Raw genomic sequence first — 18,179 nt, 5'->3', positions numbered from 1 at the left:
TTGGGGTTTTTAAAATATTATCTTGGTATGAAAGTTGTTTATTCATCTAGAGGTTATCTGTTGACTCAATCTAAATTTGCTTTAGATATTATTGTCGGGCCTGATATCTCGAATGATAAGAAGGTTAATACTCCCGAAATTGTCGATATTAAAATGAAGATTGATGATGGGGAACCACTTGAAAATCCAACACTATACAAACAACTTATCAGGGCACTATCATATCTCTCAATTACGAGACCTGACATTGCGCATGCAGTTCACACAACAAGCCAGTTTCAACATGCTTCCGTCACTCTCCATATGAGAGCAATTTTGCGTATTATTAGATATATCAAAACTTTTATTTTTCGAGGATTTTTCTTGTTTATTTTTTATCCTTAGATTTAATTACTTATACTAATGTTGAATGGGGAGGTGATCCCAATAATCGACACTCAACCATTGATTTTTGTGTATTTTTAGGTGACTCATTGATCTCATGAAGGTGTAAGAAGCAACAAAAAGTTTTTTTCTCTTTGACTGAAGCAGAATACCGAGCCGTGACTACAACCACTATGAAAGTGGTGGAGATTGCTAATAAACATGGAAGCTCAGATTACAGGATCATCGTGAATGTGTTGTGACAACAAAAGTTCCATCTACATTGACAACAATCAGACCTTTCATGAATGTACCAAGCATATAAAGATGGATTGCCACAATACTAGAGGAGTACCTACGTAGCACTATTGATCTACCATATGTCACTTTGACAGGTTTCTTCACCAAATCTCTTGTTGTTTGTAGATTTCATTTTCTCTTAGACAAACTTTCGGTTATCCAATGGTAAGTTTGAGGAGTAAGAAAAATGTATATATATATATATATATATATATATACACACACACACACACACTTACAGAGAAATGAAAACCTACCGGATAGAAAACATACCAACCCTACGCACTAAGAATTTTTTCTGTGTTTTTTTTTTTTGAAATTCTGACCTTACAGATGTGTTCAGCATGATTGATTTACTAGAAATTTACACTGGATCATGTATTTTGGATGAAAAAAATGGTCTTTGAAGCCTAAAAAATTTATGAAAATTGTAGAATGTCGATTGTTAAACCTTATAAAAACCTATCCATGCATCAGAATCAAATGATACAAGTGTCAATTTCTAGTAAATTAATCATGCTGAACACATTTGTAAGGTCAGAATTTCGAAAATCACTGAAAATTGAAGGTCCCAAGCAATCTGGTATCATTTGGTAAGGATGCAGTCAGGTAGCTTCCCACTACCCATGTATATATATATAGGTTTAGTAACTAGGTTAGTCTTATGTTAGTATTTTTTGTTAAAAGCCAACTAGTTAACAAAGTTGACTAGTTAGAATTCAAAAACCTAAGAGATGTTGGGAGATACCCAATTACCGGCTGGGGTCTCTCCCAACGTCTCTATCGGGACTGTTGTCTGTGTATAACTAGGGGATGACTCCCCTCTCTAATGTATGCTTTTTGCATTGTTCTACAATCAATAAAATAATATTTTTTATTTTGTTGTGATTACCACCTTGAGTGGATTTGGTGTGTGAGCTCATTTTGTGGCTTGTGTATGATTTTTTGTGATTTGGTGAAACTCTTTGAGTGTCCACTTTGTTGATTTGGTAAACATCTTTGGGAAACCTTGTTTCCTTTCATGAAGAATTAAATAAATGAGAATTAAACACTAATTCTTTGTAAACCAATCCAAGACATAATAACTCCACTTTCCTTTTACGAGTCTTCTTTTATAAATCCTATAACAGGTAGGGCTTTGCTGTCTAATGGACATGGATTATCTTCTCACTATGTTACCCACCATCTCTCACCCTTCCTCCCAAGCCAGGGTTAGTATTTGAATTATAATGCTATTAGTAGGTTCCACCCTCCCTGTGTTGGGATTTGACTTTTTCTATTAAGTTTACAAATACTATTATGCAGGGTATACAAACAGGAGTAAAAATTGATGTCTTTGTATGACACAACACCTAGCCTATCATATTGATACCGACCAGAAGGAACAAGGTGGCTATCTTTGGCCATTGAGTCAGCCAACTCTCTTTGCGAATAAGGTTTTTGCTGAAAATCAATCAGACTGAAATAGTCGATCATGTGCTCTATAGCATTCTTGTACTTCATAAGTTTTTGAGCCTGAACTCTCCTCTACATTGGTTAATAACAAGCTTTGAATCTCCAAATACCCTAAGGTTTTTAATGTGGAGTTGTTGATCAACAACGAGAGGCCCATACTTTAACATTGCTTGTGCATTGTATGTTGAGAGGCTCTCAACCATGGAGAATCCATTAGGTGTTTGCAATAAAATTCTTGCTCCTGAGACTAATTTGTCTGGAGCTTTTTTGAAGTCACATTGCCAATATTGTGATGGATGGATGGAACCAATGTGCTTTGGAGGTAAAAGGAGATCATCATTTGTGGGAAGATTGCAATCAAGTCAGTGCCTATGACATGCATCGACACCAGGACACACCATTTTACCCTCCGTACATACAAGTTTGTATTCAATTTCTAATTTATAATTATATTTCAGTTTATAACTTTATATTTTCAGTATATAATATAGATTTAGATTATATTCAGTTTATTTTGAATTTATTTTGTATTTATGTGATCTTTAATATATATAGCCACATTTTTTGGAATTGCCATCCCCGTACCCACATTTTTTGAAATTGCCTTGTTGTATTCTCGTACCCATGTGACGTAGGCCAGTGCTTATTGATTGATGAGTTTCTGATGGAAGGGATTTGAATTCATAGAGGTAGAGAGCCTAGTTTCCTTGCCAAGTAGACCATTAATAGTCTTGCGCTCATTGGTAGAATTGGGAGTTATTCCGTCATGCCCTTGGCCTTAGTTACTTCGTAAGCTACCCTACGCGTCCCGCTAAGCAACCTTGTTTTCTTGGGCAAGTCCCTTTCTTAATGGCCTCAATGTACAGGAGTGATTGTGAGATTCAGCTTATTGTAATAACACTTTGAAAACTTAAGCAGCTATAAATTGCTTACCTTCATCATTATGGTCAATTGCTGCTCGTTTCTTTTCAACTGTAGTGTGTTAAGTCTGTTCCTTTACACTAAGCAACCAATACTCAACAGAGTAGTTACAGAAATTGGTCGTATCCTTGAAATGAGGTTTTTGTTTCTTGTACCTTTATAGACTCATTCTGACTCTTTGTTTACTCTTACAGCTCATAGAAGGAAGGAGTGGTCTTGTCCATTCTATACATCATCCATATTTGAAAAGATTTGCTTTTGTAGTCAACCTTCCATTTCAGCCTAAATTCCCTCATGCCGTCATAAATCAAACAATGGGGTATTTAATCTTTTCCCAAAGGAAATTTTTCTTCACAACTAAACTCCATATTTGTAACCAAAATCTTGATTAGAAGGGCCTGAGGGGTTGCTTCCGTAACTGTTGCAAATATAAAAATTGCTTCCAATGATCTTCATGGTCGATACTAGCCAGCAGGTGGCAAAGCCTAGCCCTGATTTCTCATGGTCTGTCACACGGACTCTTCTAACAGGGCACCACACCCGCACCCTGGTGGGTGCGACACTTGGACACAGCTTCCTTTGTGTTAGGTGAAGTCCCCCACACTGAGGTCCATTTCTATCCAAAAGTAGATTCAGTTAATCCTAATCAAGTCCATTTTTATCTATATTATATATATAAATACATAAATGCACACACATACATGTAGTGTTAACATAAAACTGTTAAAAATTATATATATATATATATATATATATATATATATATATATATATATATACACACACCCTCCCTGCACCCAAGTTTTTTTAAAGTGCCGCACCCGCATCCGTACCGGCACCCGCATCCACACCCGCACCTGCACCTATGTGACATAGCTCATGGTTTAACCCACTTAACCCAACATTCTCTTAAAACACGATCAATTCCAAAAGAGGTGCCTTTGTGCTTGTTGTCTCCTCAACTCCTGGACACTACACATCAGTAGCCTGGCAGTCTGCCCTTTCAAGTTAACATTTTGATGCCATTATGGAAGCCCTTTGGTAAATTGCTTTTTTACTAGATGACTTGCTTTTTAAACCCAGATGAGACGATTTCCTCTAAATCCACATTATGCCCTAGCCTCATAAGTTCTTGGTGCTTGTTGGATATCACTTCACATGTAAAAAATTGCAAATGGGAGGGAGAAGATGGCTAGTTTGCATTTTGTGAAGCTGGTTTGTTGAATGGGAGATTTGTTTAGGCAGAATTATGGTTAACTCATGGTTACCAGAGTAAGATTCAGAATCGGGAAGCGGTATGAGAATCAAAATTGGGAAAGTCATTTCAATTTTTTAGAGGATTCAGAAAGCATGAAGCGAGTGCGAAGCATTTTGAGAAATCATTTAGGAAACAATATGGAAAATTGTGTGAGCATAAGAATCGTGATTCATGTCATGGGAATTGGGATTTCAATGGGAATCGTGGTTCCTGACCAATTCTCACCCTGCTTCCTCGGACCTGTGATTCCCATGTATCATAAGCAATGCCGATAAGCATGGGTTAACTTGCAAGGCGACAGTCAATTTAGTAGCTTTCCTTGTCTTGGCATTCATACTAAATTGGGCCAGACATGGAATTTGCCATCACTAAATGATGGATATTTTGGAAAGGAAGTAATGTTACAAGATTTAATGGCTACATTTGATGAGCGGTTTAATCACAGTTATTTAGATAAGCATGTTTGGGTCTATGTAACACAGACTCTTCTAACAAGGCGTCGAACCTGCGTCGCACCCACACCCATTCAGATATGACACTTGGACACAGCTTCCTTTGTGTCAGGTGAAGTCAACCACATTGAGGTCCATTTCTGTTCAAAAGTAGATTCAGTTAACCCTAACCAAGTCCAGTTTTATCTCTCTCTCTCTCTCTCTCTATATATATATATATATATATATATATATATATATAAACTGAAATATGTTTACCAACCAAATATGTTTGCTGGTATGAATCGAGATTTTCATAGCTTTTTTTTTGCAAATCCAACCCTGCAGATGCATTCGGCGTGGTTCATTTGCTAGGAATCGACTCTTGGATCGAGAAATGCTATTTTTTATGCTTGAATATTTATGAAAATTCTAAGGCATTGATTTTCAACCCTTAAAAGATCCTTTTTATACATTGTAATTGGATGATCCAAGAGTTTGTTTCTACAAAACCAAGTGTCTAGATCACATCCGTATGGTAATTTTTTTGAAAAAAAGTAAAAAAATCTTTGAAAATTTTGGTTCATACCATTTAACATATTTGGTTGTTTAACATATTTCAGTTACCCTATATATATATATATATATATATATATATATATATATATATATATCCCCGCATCAATGTGGTGTTATTTTTTATTGATGAGGAATAACATTTGTAGATTGTTAATTTGATTTATTGCATGAATTTATACATGATGAATTGATGATGTGATAATTGTTTTTATTTCATTAGTGTTAACTTAAAATTATTAAAAATTATATATATATATATATATATATATATATATATATATATATAAACCCTCCCCGCACCCAAGTTTTTTAGGGTGCCGCATTGTCGTATCCGCACCCACACCCGCAACTATGTGACATAGGTTTGGGTGTATAATTTTATCCAATCCTGTGGATGCAATGGGGATTTGGCAGTATAGTCTATTTAATATTCAGGAGTATTTTGCTTGGATACTTCCATCTTTACTCCCGTATTTTATCCCCATATGCCAGTATTATTGAAAAACTTCATAAAAATGACTGTCCCCGTATTCAGAGCCTTATGCCATATCTATGTAATCCCACATATACACAGCCATATCCATGTGACAGAGATTGGGGACAGCCTCTGTTCCTAATATAAGTAATGCAAGTTCTGAAAATGCCCAGGATGTAAATACTTTTTTGGGTACTCTTTAAGAAAAATAAAGGGTTTATCTTAAAAGAAGAGTAATATTTCACATGCAGATAAAAAGCTCTATGTTATTGTTTCTCCCGTAAGATGACAGAACATATCTCGGGCTGTTTAGCCAAGGTAGGCTTAAATGGTTCCCTGGTAAGGGTATGACTGTGTTATAGAAAACTGGAAATAACCTTGACTGCCCTTCGTTATGTCAGATGACATGCATTTGAGTTATTTCTTGACTTGTTGAGGGAATGAAAACATTTTTCTGATTTAACTCGACAGTTTTCTCAGTCATTCTTGTTGGTAATCCTGTGCTGATGGTACTTTATTGAGTGAGCTAGCTATTGCTTTAATGAGATCTATAAAAGGCATTTAGTTTGTATATTGAAAGAATGAAACTTTTTAATTAATTTGTCAACTTTTGGTACTTTTTTTCAGGTACGACGCTGTTATGGAGAGCTGGGCAGTAGCTTTCAATTGGCATCAGGGAATAGCCTTTCAGATCAGGGATGTGGGTGTCCGTGTGCTACCTGAGATGGCTTGGGTCACCATGAAAGCACATGTAGATGTTGATTCTGGCCCATTTAATGTCACCAATATTTATGAGTTTCACAATGGGCAATGGCTTATGGTTCATCACCACAGTTCGGTGATGCTGACTGATCCCATGGTTGATCCACTTAATTTTTGGTTGAACCAATGATTCCGATACAGCATCTACATACCAGGTTATTTTTGATAGCTTTCAGCAATCGCAATCAAAATGAAGAATGGAAAAAAAATTCCATGATATTCATGCCAACCTCATGTTGGTTCTTAGGCTCTCTTGCCCATGTTCCTTCACCCCTTATTCAGTTCCCTTTTTTGTTTTTCCGGTTGGTTCAAAGTGGGAGCAATCTAACAGCTTTGTACAGGTTTCATCATGAGTTGTCCAGCCCTCGAGTATGTATGTTTTTATACAGAATGTGAGAAGACTTTTTGTCAAATTAAAGGATGTAAGATGAATGTTGATGTCTAGCAAGTTGGTCTTGGTTTGAATGATCTGAACGGATAAGGCAACCATTCTTTACTGTACATAAAATTCATTCATTTTGCTGATCTCCTTGTCACCGTGTTTTGGTCAGTCTGTGATAGAAGGGTTCTTGTGGACAAAGCTGAGTACGAAGTTGTGTATGTGGGTGGTTTTATTCAGAGGTAAAGCGTTGTCTATTCTTACACATTTTGTATGTAGAAACTCGTTATTTGCTACAAGGATGGTGCTTCACATTTCACAATGATTTGGAGATAGACCCTCATTGTTTGTTTATGAAACCTCTCTAAAAGAAAAGCTATTTGAGTCATGTTACTGGTAAGGGGATGTCAGTTAGTAAATTGGGGCATCTGTGCATTGGTTGAAGCATGTTCATAATTTTGAAGGGTTGTATGGCAAGCTTCGAAATTCAAACCTTCACATGTAATCCATTTTATTATGCTTATGTTGCATTAAAAATTATTATTATTGGATACTTTTGACAGTTTTATGAATATTTCCTGCTGTTCTGGACATACAGCGGGATATATTTGATGTCTGCTTCCTAAATCTAGCCAAACTTTCGTCAGTACAGTTTAGGAACAGCATGGACGCAGTTTGACTTTTTATTTTCTGTTTACATCATTCTCATCCATTGTTGTTTTCGTTAAAGTACGATTTAATCCAGATACCTTTTTTCTTCTTTGTGGAAGAGGAAAAAACTTGTGAAAAAGAATTAAGTGGTAACAAGGAGACACTAAAAAAAGAATAGTGATACATAGGATTTGGAAGGACTAACCACCAGAGTGGTTCCCGTCAATTTTGGATCTGTATTAGTTTTCATCTCCTTTTCCTGGTCGGGGTCTGCCTAACCCCAGCTTGCTTATAAAAGAAAAAAAAGTTCTCCATTTATCATCTGCCCATAGATAGATAAGACCCTGCAATCTACTACCTAACACCATCAGATCTTTGCGATAGTATAAAAAATTCTTATGTTTTGTTTTTTCCACACCAGCCACCAACGCCATCTCTCGAAATAAATAACCATCATATATAGAGAATTGAGAGTCACAGGTATTTATCCGAAAGGCAACTCCCCCAGATGTCCCTAAAATATTGTTCACTAGGGTACAACTCTTTATAATTCTCAAAACCGAAAACCTGAATAAACATGGTAGTAAGGAGAGTAGTTTTACGAAATCGGTTAAAAGTTTCGACTTGAAGTCTAATCGTAAAAATAAACTCTTGCAAGTAAGTGACCCACTTAGCATGTTTAACACTTAGTTTTAGCTGTCTATTAAGGTATTTCCAATGCGAGAATTAGTATCGGCTCTGAATCGTTTGGCTATCTATGCTCAAGTGAATCGTTTTGTATTGGCCCAAAAATAATAATAAATTATTATGTGTCAATAATAACCTGACATGTTAAAACCATTAAAATAATTTTAAAATAATATTTACAAATTTTTTGGTAATTTTATATTTATTAAAAAAATAACAGATTCAAGCTTGTAGCATATCGATTTTTTGTCGGCTGTACAATGGCATAAAACTCCAAATCATATGTGAAATATTTGTGCTTAGCGGCTCTCAACTTTTCACTAAAGAAACTGACATGATGGTGATTTTGACTAAGAACAATGCCAATTCCCACATGAGAGACATCACATTCAATCTCAAATACCTTAAAAAAGTCAGTAAGAGCCAAGAAGGGTGCATGAGTCATCTTGTCTTTTCAGCTGTAGGCATCTATTGAAATAAAATACCTTCAAAGCATTTCGTGATAGGTGTCATAATGGTACTAAAATTTTTGAATAAACATACGATAGACGATTGCCAACCCATGAAGTTAGGAGTTGGCCAATCCACTAATGCATGTACCTTCAAAGGGTTAGCTTTCAGGATGTGATTAGTTCGTATGAATCCAATGAATGGATTGATGCAATGCAAGATCAAATTGATTCAATAGAAAAGAATGGAGTATGAAAACTAATAACATTTTTTGATGATCACAAGGTAATTGGTTCCAAATGGGTCCTAAGAAAGAAATATAAAGTTGTTGGAACCATTAACAAATTTAAAGCAAGATTGGTCGCAAAAGGATATACTCAATGTGATGGCATCAATTATAAAGAAACTTATTCTCTCGTGGTGAAATTTGCTTCCATTCGAATTATATTAGCCTTAATGGCATTTTTTTTACCTTGAATGACATCAACTGGATGTAAAAATATTCTTTCTGAATGGTGAATTAAAAGATACCATATATGCAACAACTAGAAGGCTTTGTTATAAAATATCCAGAGGATAAGGTGTACACATTAAAAAAAACTTTATACGGGCTTAAGGAAATACCTAAACAATGGTTTACGATATTTAATAAGGCAATACCAAATTGTGTTATATGACAAATAGGTTAGACCATTGTGTATATGTCAGAAAAAGTGAGAGTAAGTGTAACATTCCTAAAAAATTCAACCCTTTAAAACTTTTTTAAAACCCAAAATTTTAAAAAAATTTAAATTTTTTTATTTGTTACAAAGTTTTACATGACTCCCAAGAGTAATGCGTTAATGAGTTTATTTATGACCATATTTCAACTATTTCAAATATTGGATGACCTGTCTGAGCGCAAGCATGAGCTTATATTAGCCTCCCAGTATCAAATACAGTATGAAATCAACCTTAAATACAACCTAATTGAGCTTATTACTCTAGAAAAAATCACATATAAAAATGCGAAAGATGAAATTTATTTAAGGGTTAAGATAATTGCAATCATATTCGTAATTATTGCATAAAAGAAAGGGCAACATCTACAATGAAATGTCATTCCAAAGTATTTACAAGTCTTTAAAGAATGCTCGAGAACAATAAATTTTAATGTTTTATAACCCTTTAAAATGTAAACAAAGTTTGGATTTCTTAAAGATTGTAATGAGTAAGAGAGTTCCCTTAGGTTTGCAACAACTTGACCATCGCCTAGTCCTCCAGGATGATATTTGTAATATTGTAAGACATTAACAATATGCCTGTAGGAACCCCAAAACCAAACTTGAAGAATACAAATCAAGTTTGTAATGGTACAACCAAAGTGTGATTTCCATCATTTATAAAATAAGGTTCAAGGGAATTCACAACAACATTTATTTATCCATTTATATCCATGTCATTCATTCACATAATTAAATAATAATTAAGTAATTCATATATAATTGCACAATGTAAGTAGGTCAAATCCTATTTGACCATATTCAGCGTGAAACACATGCACATGGTTTTTAAACAAGTTAGAACATAAGTGTTCCTCTCAAACATAACATATGCATTTATAAAGTTGTATATAACAAACAAGTCAAAATCCCATTCAGCCATTCCAGCATACTTTATACGCGTATGCTTTTTCAGTAATTAAGACATACCAATCTATTAAAAATGAAAGCATTTACATTCTTTTCTTAAAAAGAGCATACACATGTCCATCTCATGAGTATGATATGCATTTATATATTTATGTAATCATTAGGTCCGTTCTTATGACCATTTATGTACTTTGACATTTTAATCATATGGAGAATAGTTCATTTCTCTCGACCTTTCCCATGTATCTCGCACACATATGCACCTTACGTGCATCTATCAAGTTCATGACTTGAATAATCAAGTCAAACACATGACCCTATACATATTTTTTTTATTCAGATGTACATTCATATGGAAGGATATACACAAATATTAGAAAATTTTACATATTTACATCTATATGTTTATGCACATGATAAAAGTGATTCTACAAATCTAATGCATTATTTCTCTTGATTATTCAAATTCATATGGTATAACAGAGAGTATAGCAACCCTATTGAGATGGAGCCAGTCATCTCTGAGAGTTCAGCTTCACCGGCGCATTATTTGGACCCGTGGTCCCTGGGTTATCTTTTCATTAAACTCATTGGTCACATTTTAGTGCCATTTTCTTATAGAATAACTCTCTTATGTCTTTATACATGATACATGTCATTTAATTCATGCCCTCATGCATGATATATGACTCATTCAAATTTGATGCATAGTATATATCATGATTCATTCATGCCCCTATGCATGAATCATTCAATTTAAATTCATATGCATGATACATTTATTACATAGATGACATACTTCACATAAAAATATTTGCACAATCATTAAATTTATCCATGCATTCATATCAATCACACAACATTCATTTCAATCGTGCATATGCACACATGTACTTGCAAAAATACTTCATATTCTGCCATCTAAAATAAAAAAATACTTCTATTCCCATATATTTAAATCATGCTCATCATAATCTCTAATACAATTATTATTTATGCGATGCTTTTGCATCCATTTCACTTACCATGAGTATTTACCTGATTTTCTCATTGCATTACATTCTATGCACTTTGGCTTTTTAGCCGTGTGCGACACTTAGCATTAAGTATCATTTAATTGTGATACCTGCATGACAATTTGCATATTTTCATGGTACATACATTTAAGCATTTATATAATTTTAAACTGAATTGATACATACTTTAAGTACTTTCAAAATGCGAACATAGATTATGCGTGAGCATGTGCAAAAACCGCACTTACGATGCGTGTATTAACATGGTTAACTATACACATTTGTGATCACTCATATGCATTTTTATAATGCTTTTCATACATAAATAAACCATGATACATTTATGTATAAAATAATTTGAAACTGAGTTTTAAAAATACATGATTCATATTTGAAATTGATTTGAGATCCCATTCAAAACTGTTACTAAATCTAAAATTTTTGCTCTCTTGGGCATTTACTAAACATTTAACATGCAACACAATTCCCAATGCATAAACTAAATTTTTAGAATTATAAACATGTATTATAGAATTAAATAAACTAATTTAATTATGCTCATTACATTAAATAATTTAATCATGGCATAAACTAGTTAGGCATCTCAAAACCTAATTCACTAAACATGAAACTACACTACACGAATTAGGCCGCATAGCGATAAAAACATACTAGATGGATACCAAAAAACCGAATTATGCATTCTACGAGTTTAGCTTAGGGACTCTACCTTCGTAGATCTGAAATATACATATAGCAAAACCCGAAAATCTGAGGGGTTTCATGAATTCTGCACCCAATTGACTCTTTCGTAATTCACTGAACACTTGGTGTGCACGTGCAACACCAAGTAAAAATAGTAAGTATGGTTCAACTGTAGTGCTCTCTGACTGACAGAGAGTGATAAGGGTTACACAAATAACGAGGTGTCAGAATGTCTATCCGCATAAAAACTAATACAAATTGGAATTTGGGTAAATTGATTTCTCAAGAATTTGTCTAAAAGAATACCAAAATCTGTAATAGTAGGGATGATCGACTATGTTGTGAATCTCTTCTATTCTGCATGCAAATCTAGGCATCCCTAACCATGGCTGCATGCCTCCCAATCCACATTTTCCAAGGAAAATCCATTTCTTGGGAAATCAATCCAAAACAAGGTAAAATTCAAAAAGGAAAGTGGAGAAAGAAAACTCCATGCTATACGGAGATGGCATCAAAGTGAAGAGCATGATTCTCAATGCTAGGAATCGAGCATAAATCCCAAGAACATCAAATGGAGGAAAGTGACTAGGGAGAAAATACTCACAACGAGGGGAAAATCGATAAAGAAGAAGGAGATGAGTGAGAGCTGCTTAGCTAGGCATCAATAGTGGTTGAAGGTGATGCAAATCTCCAAAAATCTAGAGTAGACCCCAAGAAATTCGATTGGAGATGGCACAAGTTTCAAGAAAGCACTCTTTAGAAAAATCAGAAAGAGGGAAAATACAAAACAAAAAAGAAAAAACAAGGGAGGTTGCAATAAATGTAAAACCTGGAAAATTTTGAAAATTATAGAAATAAATAAAAGTGATTTTTTTAAATGGATATGATAATATGATATTATTTCGAATAAATTGGATATAAATGGATCTTGGATCTGAACAAGATCATATGGATCCAATATTTGGATTCAGATATGGCAAGAGGATTTGGATCTTGGATGACTCCAAAACCCAGTTGGGATTTGATTGGATTTTTAATATATCCAAAATATTGTATGACCCAACCAAGATCCAAAATCCAGTCGGAGAGTTTCAGAAGATCCAAACTATTATGCGATCCAACCCAAATTTGAGATCCGTTAGAAAACCCATATGCATATAAATAAATTCATGTAGACATAACTTATAATGAAAAGTGCAATAGTGTTTTTGGAAAGATTTGTTGCCTCTTTAGGAGATGACATGAGTTCAAATCCCACCGCACATGGTTTTGAAAGTATGTGCTACATTTCTTTTTTGACAAAACTTTAACTCCTATATACATACAAATAAATTAGTGTAGACATTAATTTCATCAAAAAAAGAATTAGTGTTGCGGAGAGGTTTGTTACCTCTTAGAGAGATGATTGGAGTTCAAATCCTACCACACACATGGCTTTTGTTGTGATGTGCTATATTTTTTTTTTGACAAAACTTTGACTATTTTTAAAAATACACATTTTTCTTAATAGAGATAAAGTCAATCAAGCATCCAAAATGGAATACACGAATATTGGTTTGTAATTCAAAATTTTAGTTTAAAACATGAAGAAATTCCTCATATAGCACAATTTCTTTTGTTATTGACTAAGATAAATTTTAAGAGGAAAAAAAGTTAGAAAATTCATTTTGGTAAGTATAAGAAATTGCCTACACATTTTATGTGGGAAGAATAGGACAATAAAATTCTAAATTAGTCAATGTGTATTGCTCTCATACCCCCCCCCCCCCCGACATTGTATGGATTAAGGTAATTATACTTTCCATTTTGACAAATATTTAGCTTACTTTCAAAACCATATGTTTTATACTTAATTTTATGAAGTTTAGGAAACACACACATGCGTACTTTCATGCTAAGAAATAGCCTATACATTTTTTTCAAGAGTAGCTGTCATGTAAGCATGGCTGGAAAATAAAAGATTGTGTAATAAGGAAAGTAGTCATGAAAGCATTAAAAGTATGAATTTTGAATAATTTATAGAAGAGAATAGAAAAAAATGAGTTTTGGCAAGTGGAAGTAGCCCCACACATTTTTTTGTTTTTTGAAGATGGCTCTAATTCAAATTAAGAAAGAGTAAATGAGAAAATCCAATTTTCATTAAGTATGTTGACCTTCTCCCATGCCCACACATTTTCATACTTATGAGTTGATTTTAAATTTAATAGGAAAGTGTTAGAAAAAAATAAAATAGTGTAAATGAGATGCCAGCCCTCTCACACTCATATTGGGATGTTTCTAAACCAAAAGAGGCAACAAATTTTAATGTGAAAGTTTCACAAGAGAAAACTTTCAAGATTTTCTTTTTGGGGGTTTCCTTTATGCTTGAAACCCCTATCCCACGCATGACCCCCTCAAAATGTGCATTTCTTTCTCATATCTCATCTTCTTCGCTTTTCCATATCTCTTCTTCCTCAACCATCGAAGAACTTCAACACACATCAGAGTTGCTTGACGGTTGTGGAAAAGCGCCTTCTTGATCCGGCATACTACGGGAGTTAGTGGTGACTTGATTTGTAAGGGGAATGATATCCTTGTGTGTGTGCTCGGTGCCCTGTAGCACAAATATGATGCATATCGTTTGAATATATGTATGAAAATACATATACTCAACCATGGTATTTAGCCATGATAGATTAAAGATTAAACCAATCCCTGTTATTCAAAAAAAAATGTGCAGTACATGTGATTATGTTGGAACACGGCTCGGTATATGTATCGGTCCACCTTAGATGGTGAGAACAATAGCATAATTCCTGTAGTTGATTCACGCAAATATGCATGTACTATAAGAAATAAAAATAATAGGTGTATATAGATCTTAGCCTAACATACACTCGTTGATGCATATGGTTCTTTTTATCCTAGAATGATGCTGATATGGTCGATTAAATTATTTTTTTCTAAAGAATAAAGTATATACATGTATATTGGTTTTATCATACAAGGTGCATACATCTATTTGAGTCTATTGATGAATATGATCATGATCATGCATGAGACAATAGTGTATTTATTAAAATTAAGTTTTAAAAATATATGTTCATACCATGCCTTGTTTAGAAGGACTCTTCCTTATGTTAGTTTAAACAAAAAACTATATATATATTCATGATTCTAGATCCATGCTGAAATTAGATTTAAATCATTTGTACACATGTATGTATGTGTGATTTGGTGTCAGGACTTGCAAGGTTGTGTTTTGATTTTTTTCATTCAAGTGCTGAAAATATATGAATGCCGTTTTACATATATGGTATGCTTGTGGTTTAACCACGTAAACATACACTCATGGCTTGCACTATTATTTTTCTTGATGTCTCTCATTTGAGTTAAAAAAAATGTAGGTGTCAATAAAGTTAAGTCTGTATTAAATTCAGCCCCTACCTTGTTGTTGTGTTCATATACATATTAAAAAAAAAAATTTAGTTGTGCTTATGATATACGTGAGTGAGTATGGAAACGGGTTGGGGACTGTTCGACCCCAACCCACTTTTAATTACTAGTTAGAATGGGGTGTCAGTTTAGACCTGTCTGGTAGGCCTGGCCTGACACGACCAGGGTTTGTCGACCCTTATGCGGACTGGGCGTTGCCACTACTCAGGGCAACAACCCACCGGTTGAGAGATGCACGCCCTCAGCATGCTTGGCTTGTGCCATGTCTGATGATAAAAATAATATATATATATATATATATATATATATATATATATATATATATATATATATATATAAACAAACTAGATGTATATGGTTGTATAACTAGTAGCTGGTTGTGCCGAATAGGGTTGCCTGTAGAAGCAGCCAGTGCATGTCACCTTGTGTTGGGACATTGCAAGTTCAAAACCCATTGGTATATGGTTGTATAACTAGTAGCTGGCATGCCTAACCACAACTTGCCTTTAAGTATATATATATATATATATATATATATATATATATATATATATATATATATATATATATATATATATATATATATATATATATATATATAGGTAGGTAGGTAGGGTTGGATATTTACCTTATATATCTGTATAGTTAGGCTGTTGTGCACTTGTGCATGAGTTCTAGGGTTTGAATCCTATCCTTTATGCTTATTTGAAAACATTTATTTTGAAACAAAACAGAATTTAATATGCTCATGAACTGCTTAGTTCATGTCACCTTGTGTTGGGACGTTACAAGTTCGAACCCCATGGTATGGTTGTATAACTGGTTGGGGTCTGCCTAACCCCAGCTCCTCAGGTGGTGCTTTAGGCCACGAGATGTGGGGAATATCAAGTCCGTCACAGCTAAGCCTGCCTTTACAATATGATAGTGCACACTACTATGTGTCAAAATGATGTGGGTTCAATTGGTGATGGGTGCATGATAGTACTGGTAGTGGTCTGCTATTGGCCAGTCAATATATATATATATATATATATATATATATATATATATATATATATATATATATATATATATTGGAAATGGATGTTCTTTAAGCGAATAAGAATATTGCATGATTGGAGCTATGGTTGTACACTCATCCGAGGTGGTTGTTCCGTTTGGAAACCTGGTAAAATATTGTAAGATTGATTATTCTATTGTCTGGCTATCATGTTATGGAAATGAGATGGTTTCATAAAAACCAAAAATGAAAGTTTATTACATTATTGTCATTCACTCAACTGGGTGGTCGCACATTTGAAAACCCGATAAAATGGTAAAGAATGTTTATTTCACGATTCTTGCCATTATGTTTTTGAAATGAGTGTACATGTGTGTGTTTCACGAAAATGCAATTTTGATCGTATGCACACAAAAATAATGTTATGATATTACTGAGCCTTGACAAAGAATGAGGTATCCATGATGCAAATTCTTTTGTATGAATATATGATTTGCTTATGAATGCCTGACTGTGTCCAACATATGGACTGCTTATTGTTAAATACATGATCTGTATAGTTGCACAATTATGATCATTACAAGGTGATGAGTTATGAGAAAGCTTAAAATTGAGTTTGTGGTTCCGCAGAACCTGTGTAGTGCAATATGAGCACTTATAAAATATTGTACTTGCAACATGCCATGGTTAATGCTACGTTTGATGCATATGCCTGGGTGTGCTTCACTTAGAATAGAACATGTGGTTGCATGATCAGTGGGGTACAATACATGCAACTTAATTTAAAAATAAAATTTAAAATAATGCAAGTACAAGTACTCGACTCAGATTTTTGCCTGTAATTCTGAGAAATATTATTGATGCCTATTGTGCACTAGGTTAGTAATGTGCATACACTTAGATCACCACGAGTGTGGGTTTGGGGTTTTAAAAATCCGTTGTGGTGCAATGACTCGCATGAAGGAATAAATAAAATTTAATATATGTACACACAACCTAAATTATGAGATTCTGGGTATACTTGAAAGACAATGTATGTTACCGATTTTCTGGTTCTGGATACACCTGAAAGATGATATATGTTACTGGACCCATGGTCTATCTTGGAGAGGGTAGATGGTACAAACTTCATAGGATATTTATGTTTTTGTGAGAGCTAGGTGTCTCACCCGGTCTCCAGTCCTCGGAGGTACGGGGGCAGGACTACCAATGTGTCCTAGGTGGTAGATCAAAATCTTTTGCAGAAGTTTCAGGATGCATCCTATTTCTAGTTCTTTCCATTGAGGAGTATTAACTCAGTCACGAATTGTCCCTCTGGCTATTCATACGGCTAGTCACATAGGGTATTCAATGAAAGGCATAACAAACCCTCGTGTGGTCTCGGTCTGCTACGATGTTGAATGTCTGTGCGTACCCACAAGGTAAGTTAAAATAAGAAACATAAAGTCAATTTACTTTTTATGTCTTTAGTTATGTAGCTTTCTTGATATTGCAATTGTTATAGTATGACTATGGGTCATTCATGTGATGCATAACTCTTAGTAATGTATTTTTAATGTACCAAACCATAAGTTGCTTGTATTGGGTGAATATCAAGAACTTATATGAGTTTTGGTAATTCGTATATCATTATTCGAATGTGTTACACATATACTTGTATACATGACACTCAACATATTCA

At 34.2% G+C, this 18,179-nt stretch overlaps 1 protein-coding gene across 1 annotated transcript in view; it reads left to right on the top strand.

The window, feature by feature from the left end:
* The window catches only part of LOC149820205 (F-box protein SKIP8-like), a 28,021-nt gene extending 20,952 nt beyond the window's left edge, over window positions 1-7,069 (top strand). The window contains exon 3 of the mRNA XM_089982396.1: window positions 6,410-7,069. Coding sequence (XP_089838522.1) covers window positions 6,410-6,674 — 265 coding nt within the window. The 3' untranslated portion in view covers window positions 6,675-7,069. The remainder of the gene's footprint in view (window positions 1-6,409) is intronic.
* The last annotated feature ends 11,110 nt before the right edge of the window (window positions 7,070-18,179 follow it).

The sequence above is a fragment of the Nuphar pumila genome, chromosome 12 (genome assembly GCF_984573655.1).
Source record: "Nuphar pumila chromosome 12, dmNupPumi1.hap1.1, whole genome shotgun sequence".
Lineage (NCBI taxonomy): Eukaryota > Viridiplantae > Streptophyta > Magnoliopsida > Nymphaeales > Nymphaeaceae > Nuphar > Nuphar pumila.
Note: the sequence above shows the minus strand (reverse complement) of the source record. Positions and strands in the feature narration are given on the sequence as shown.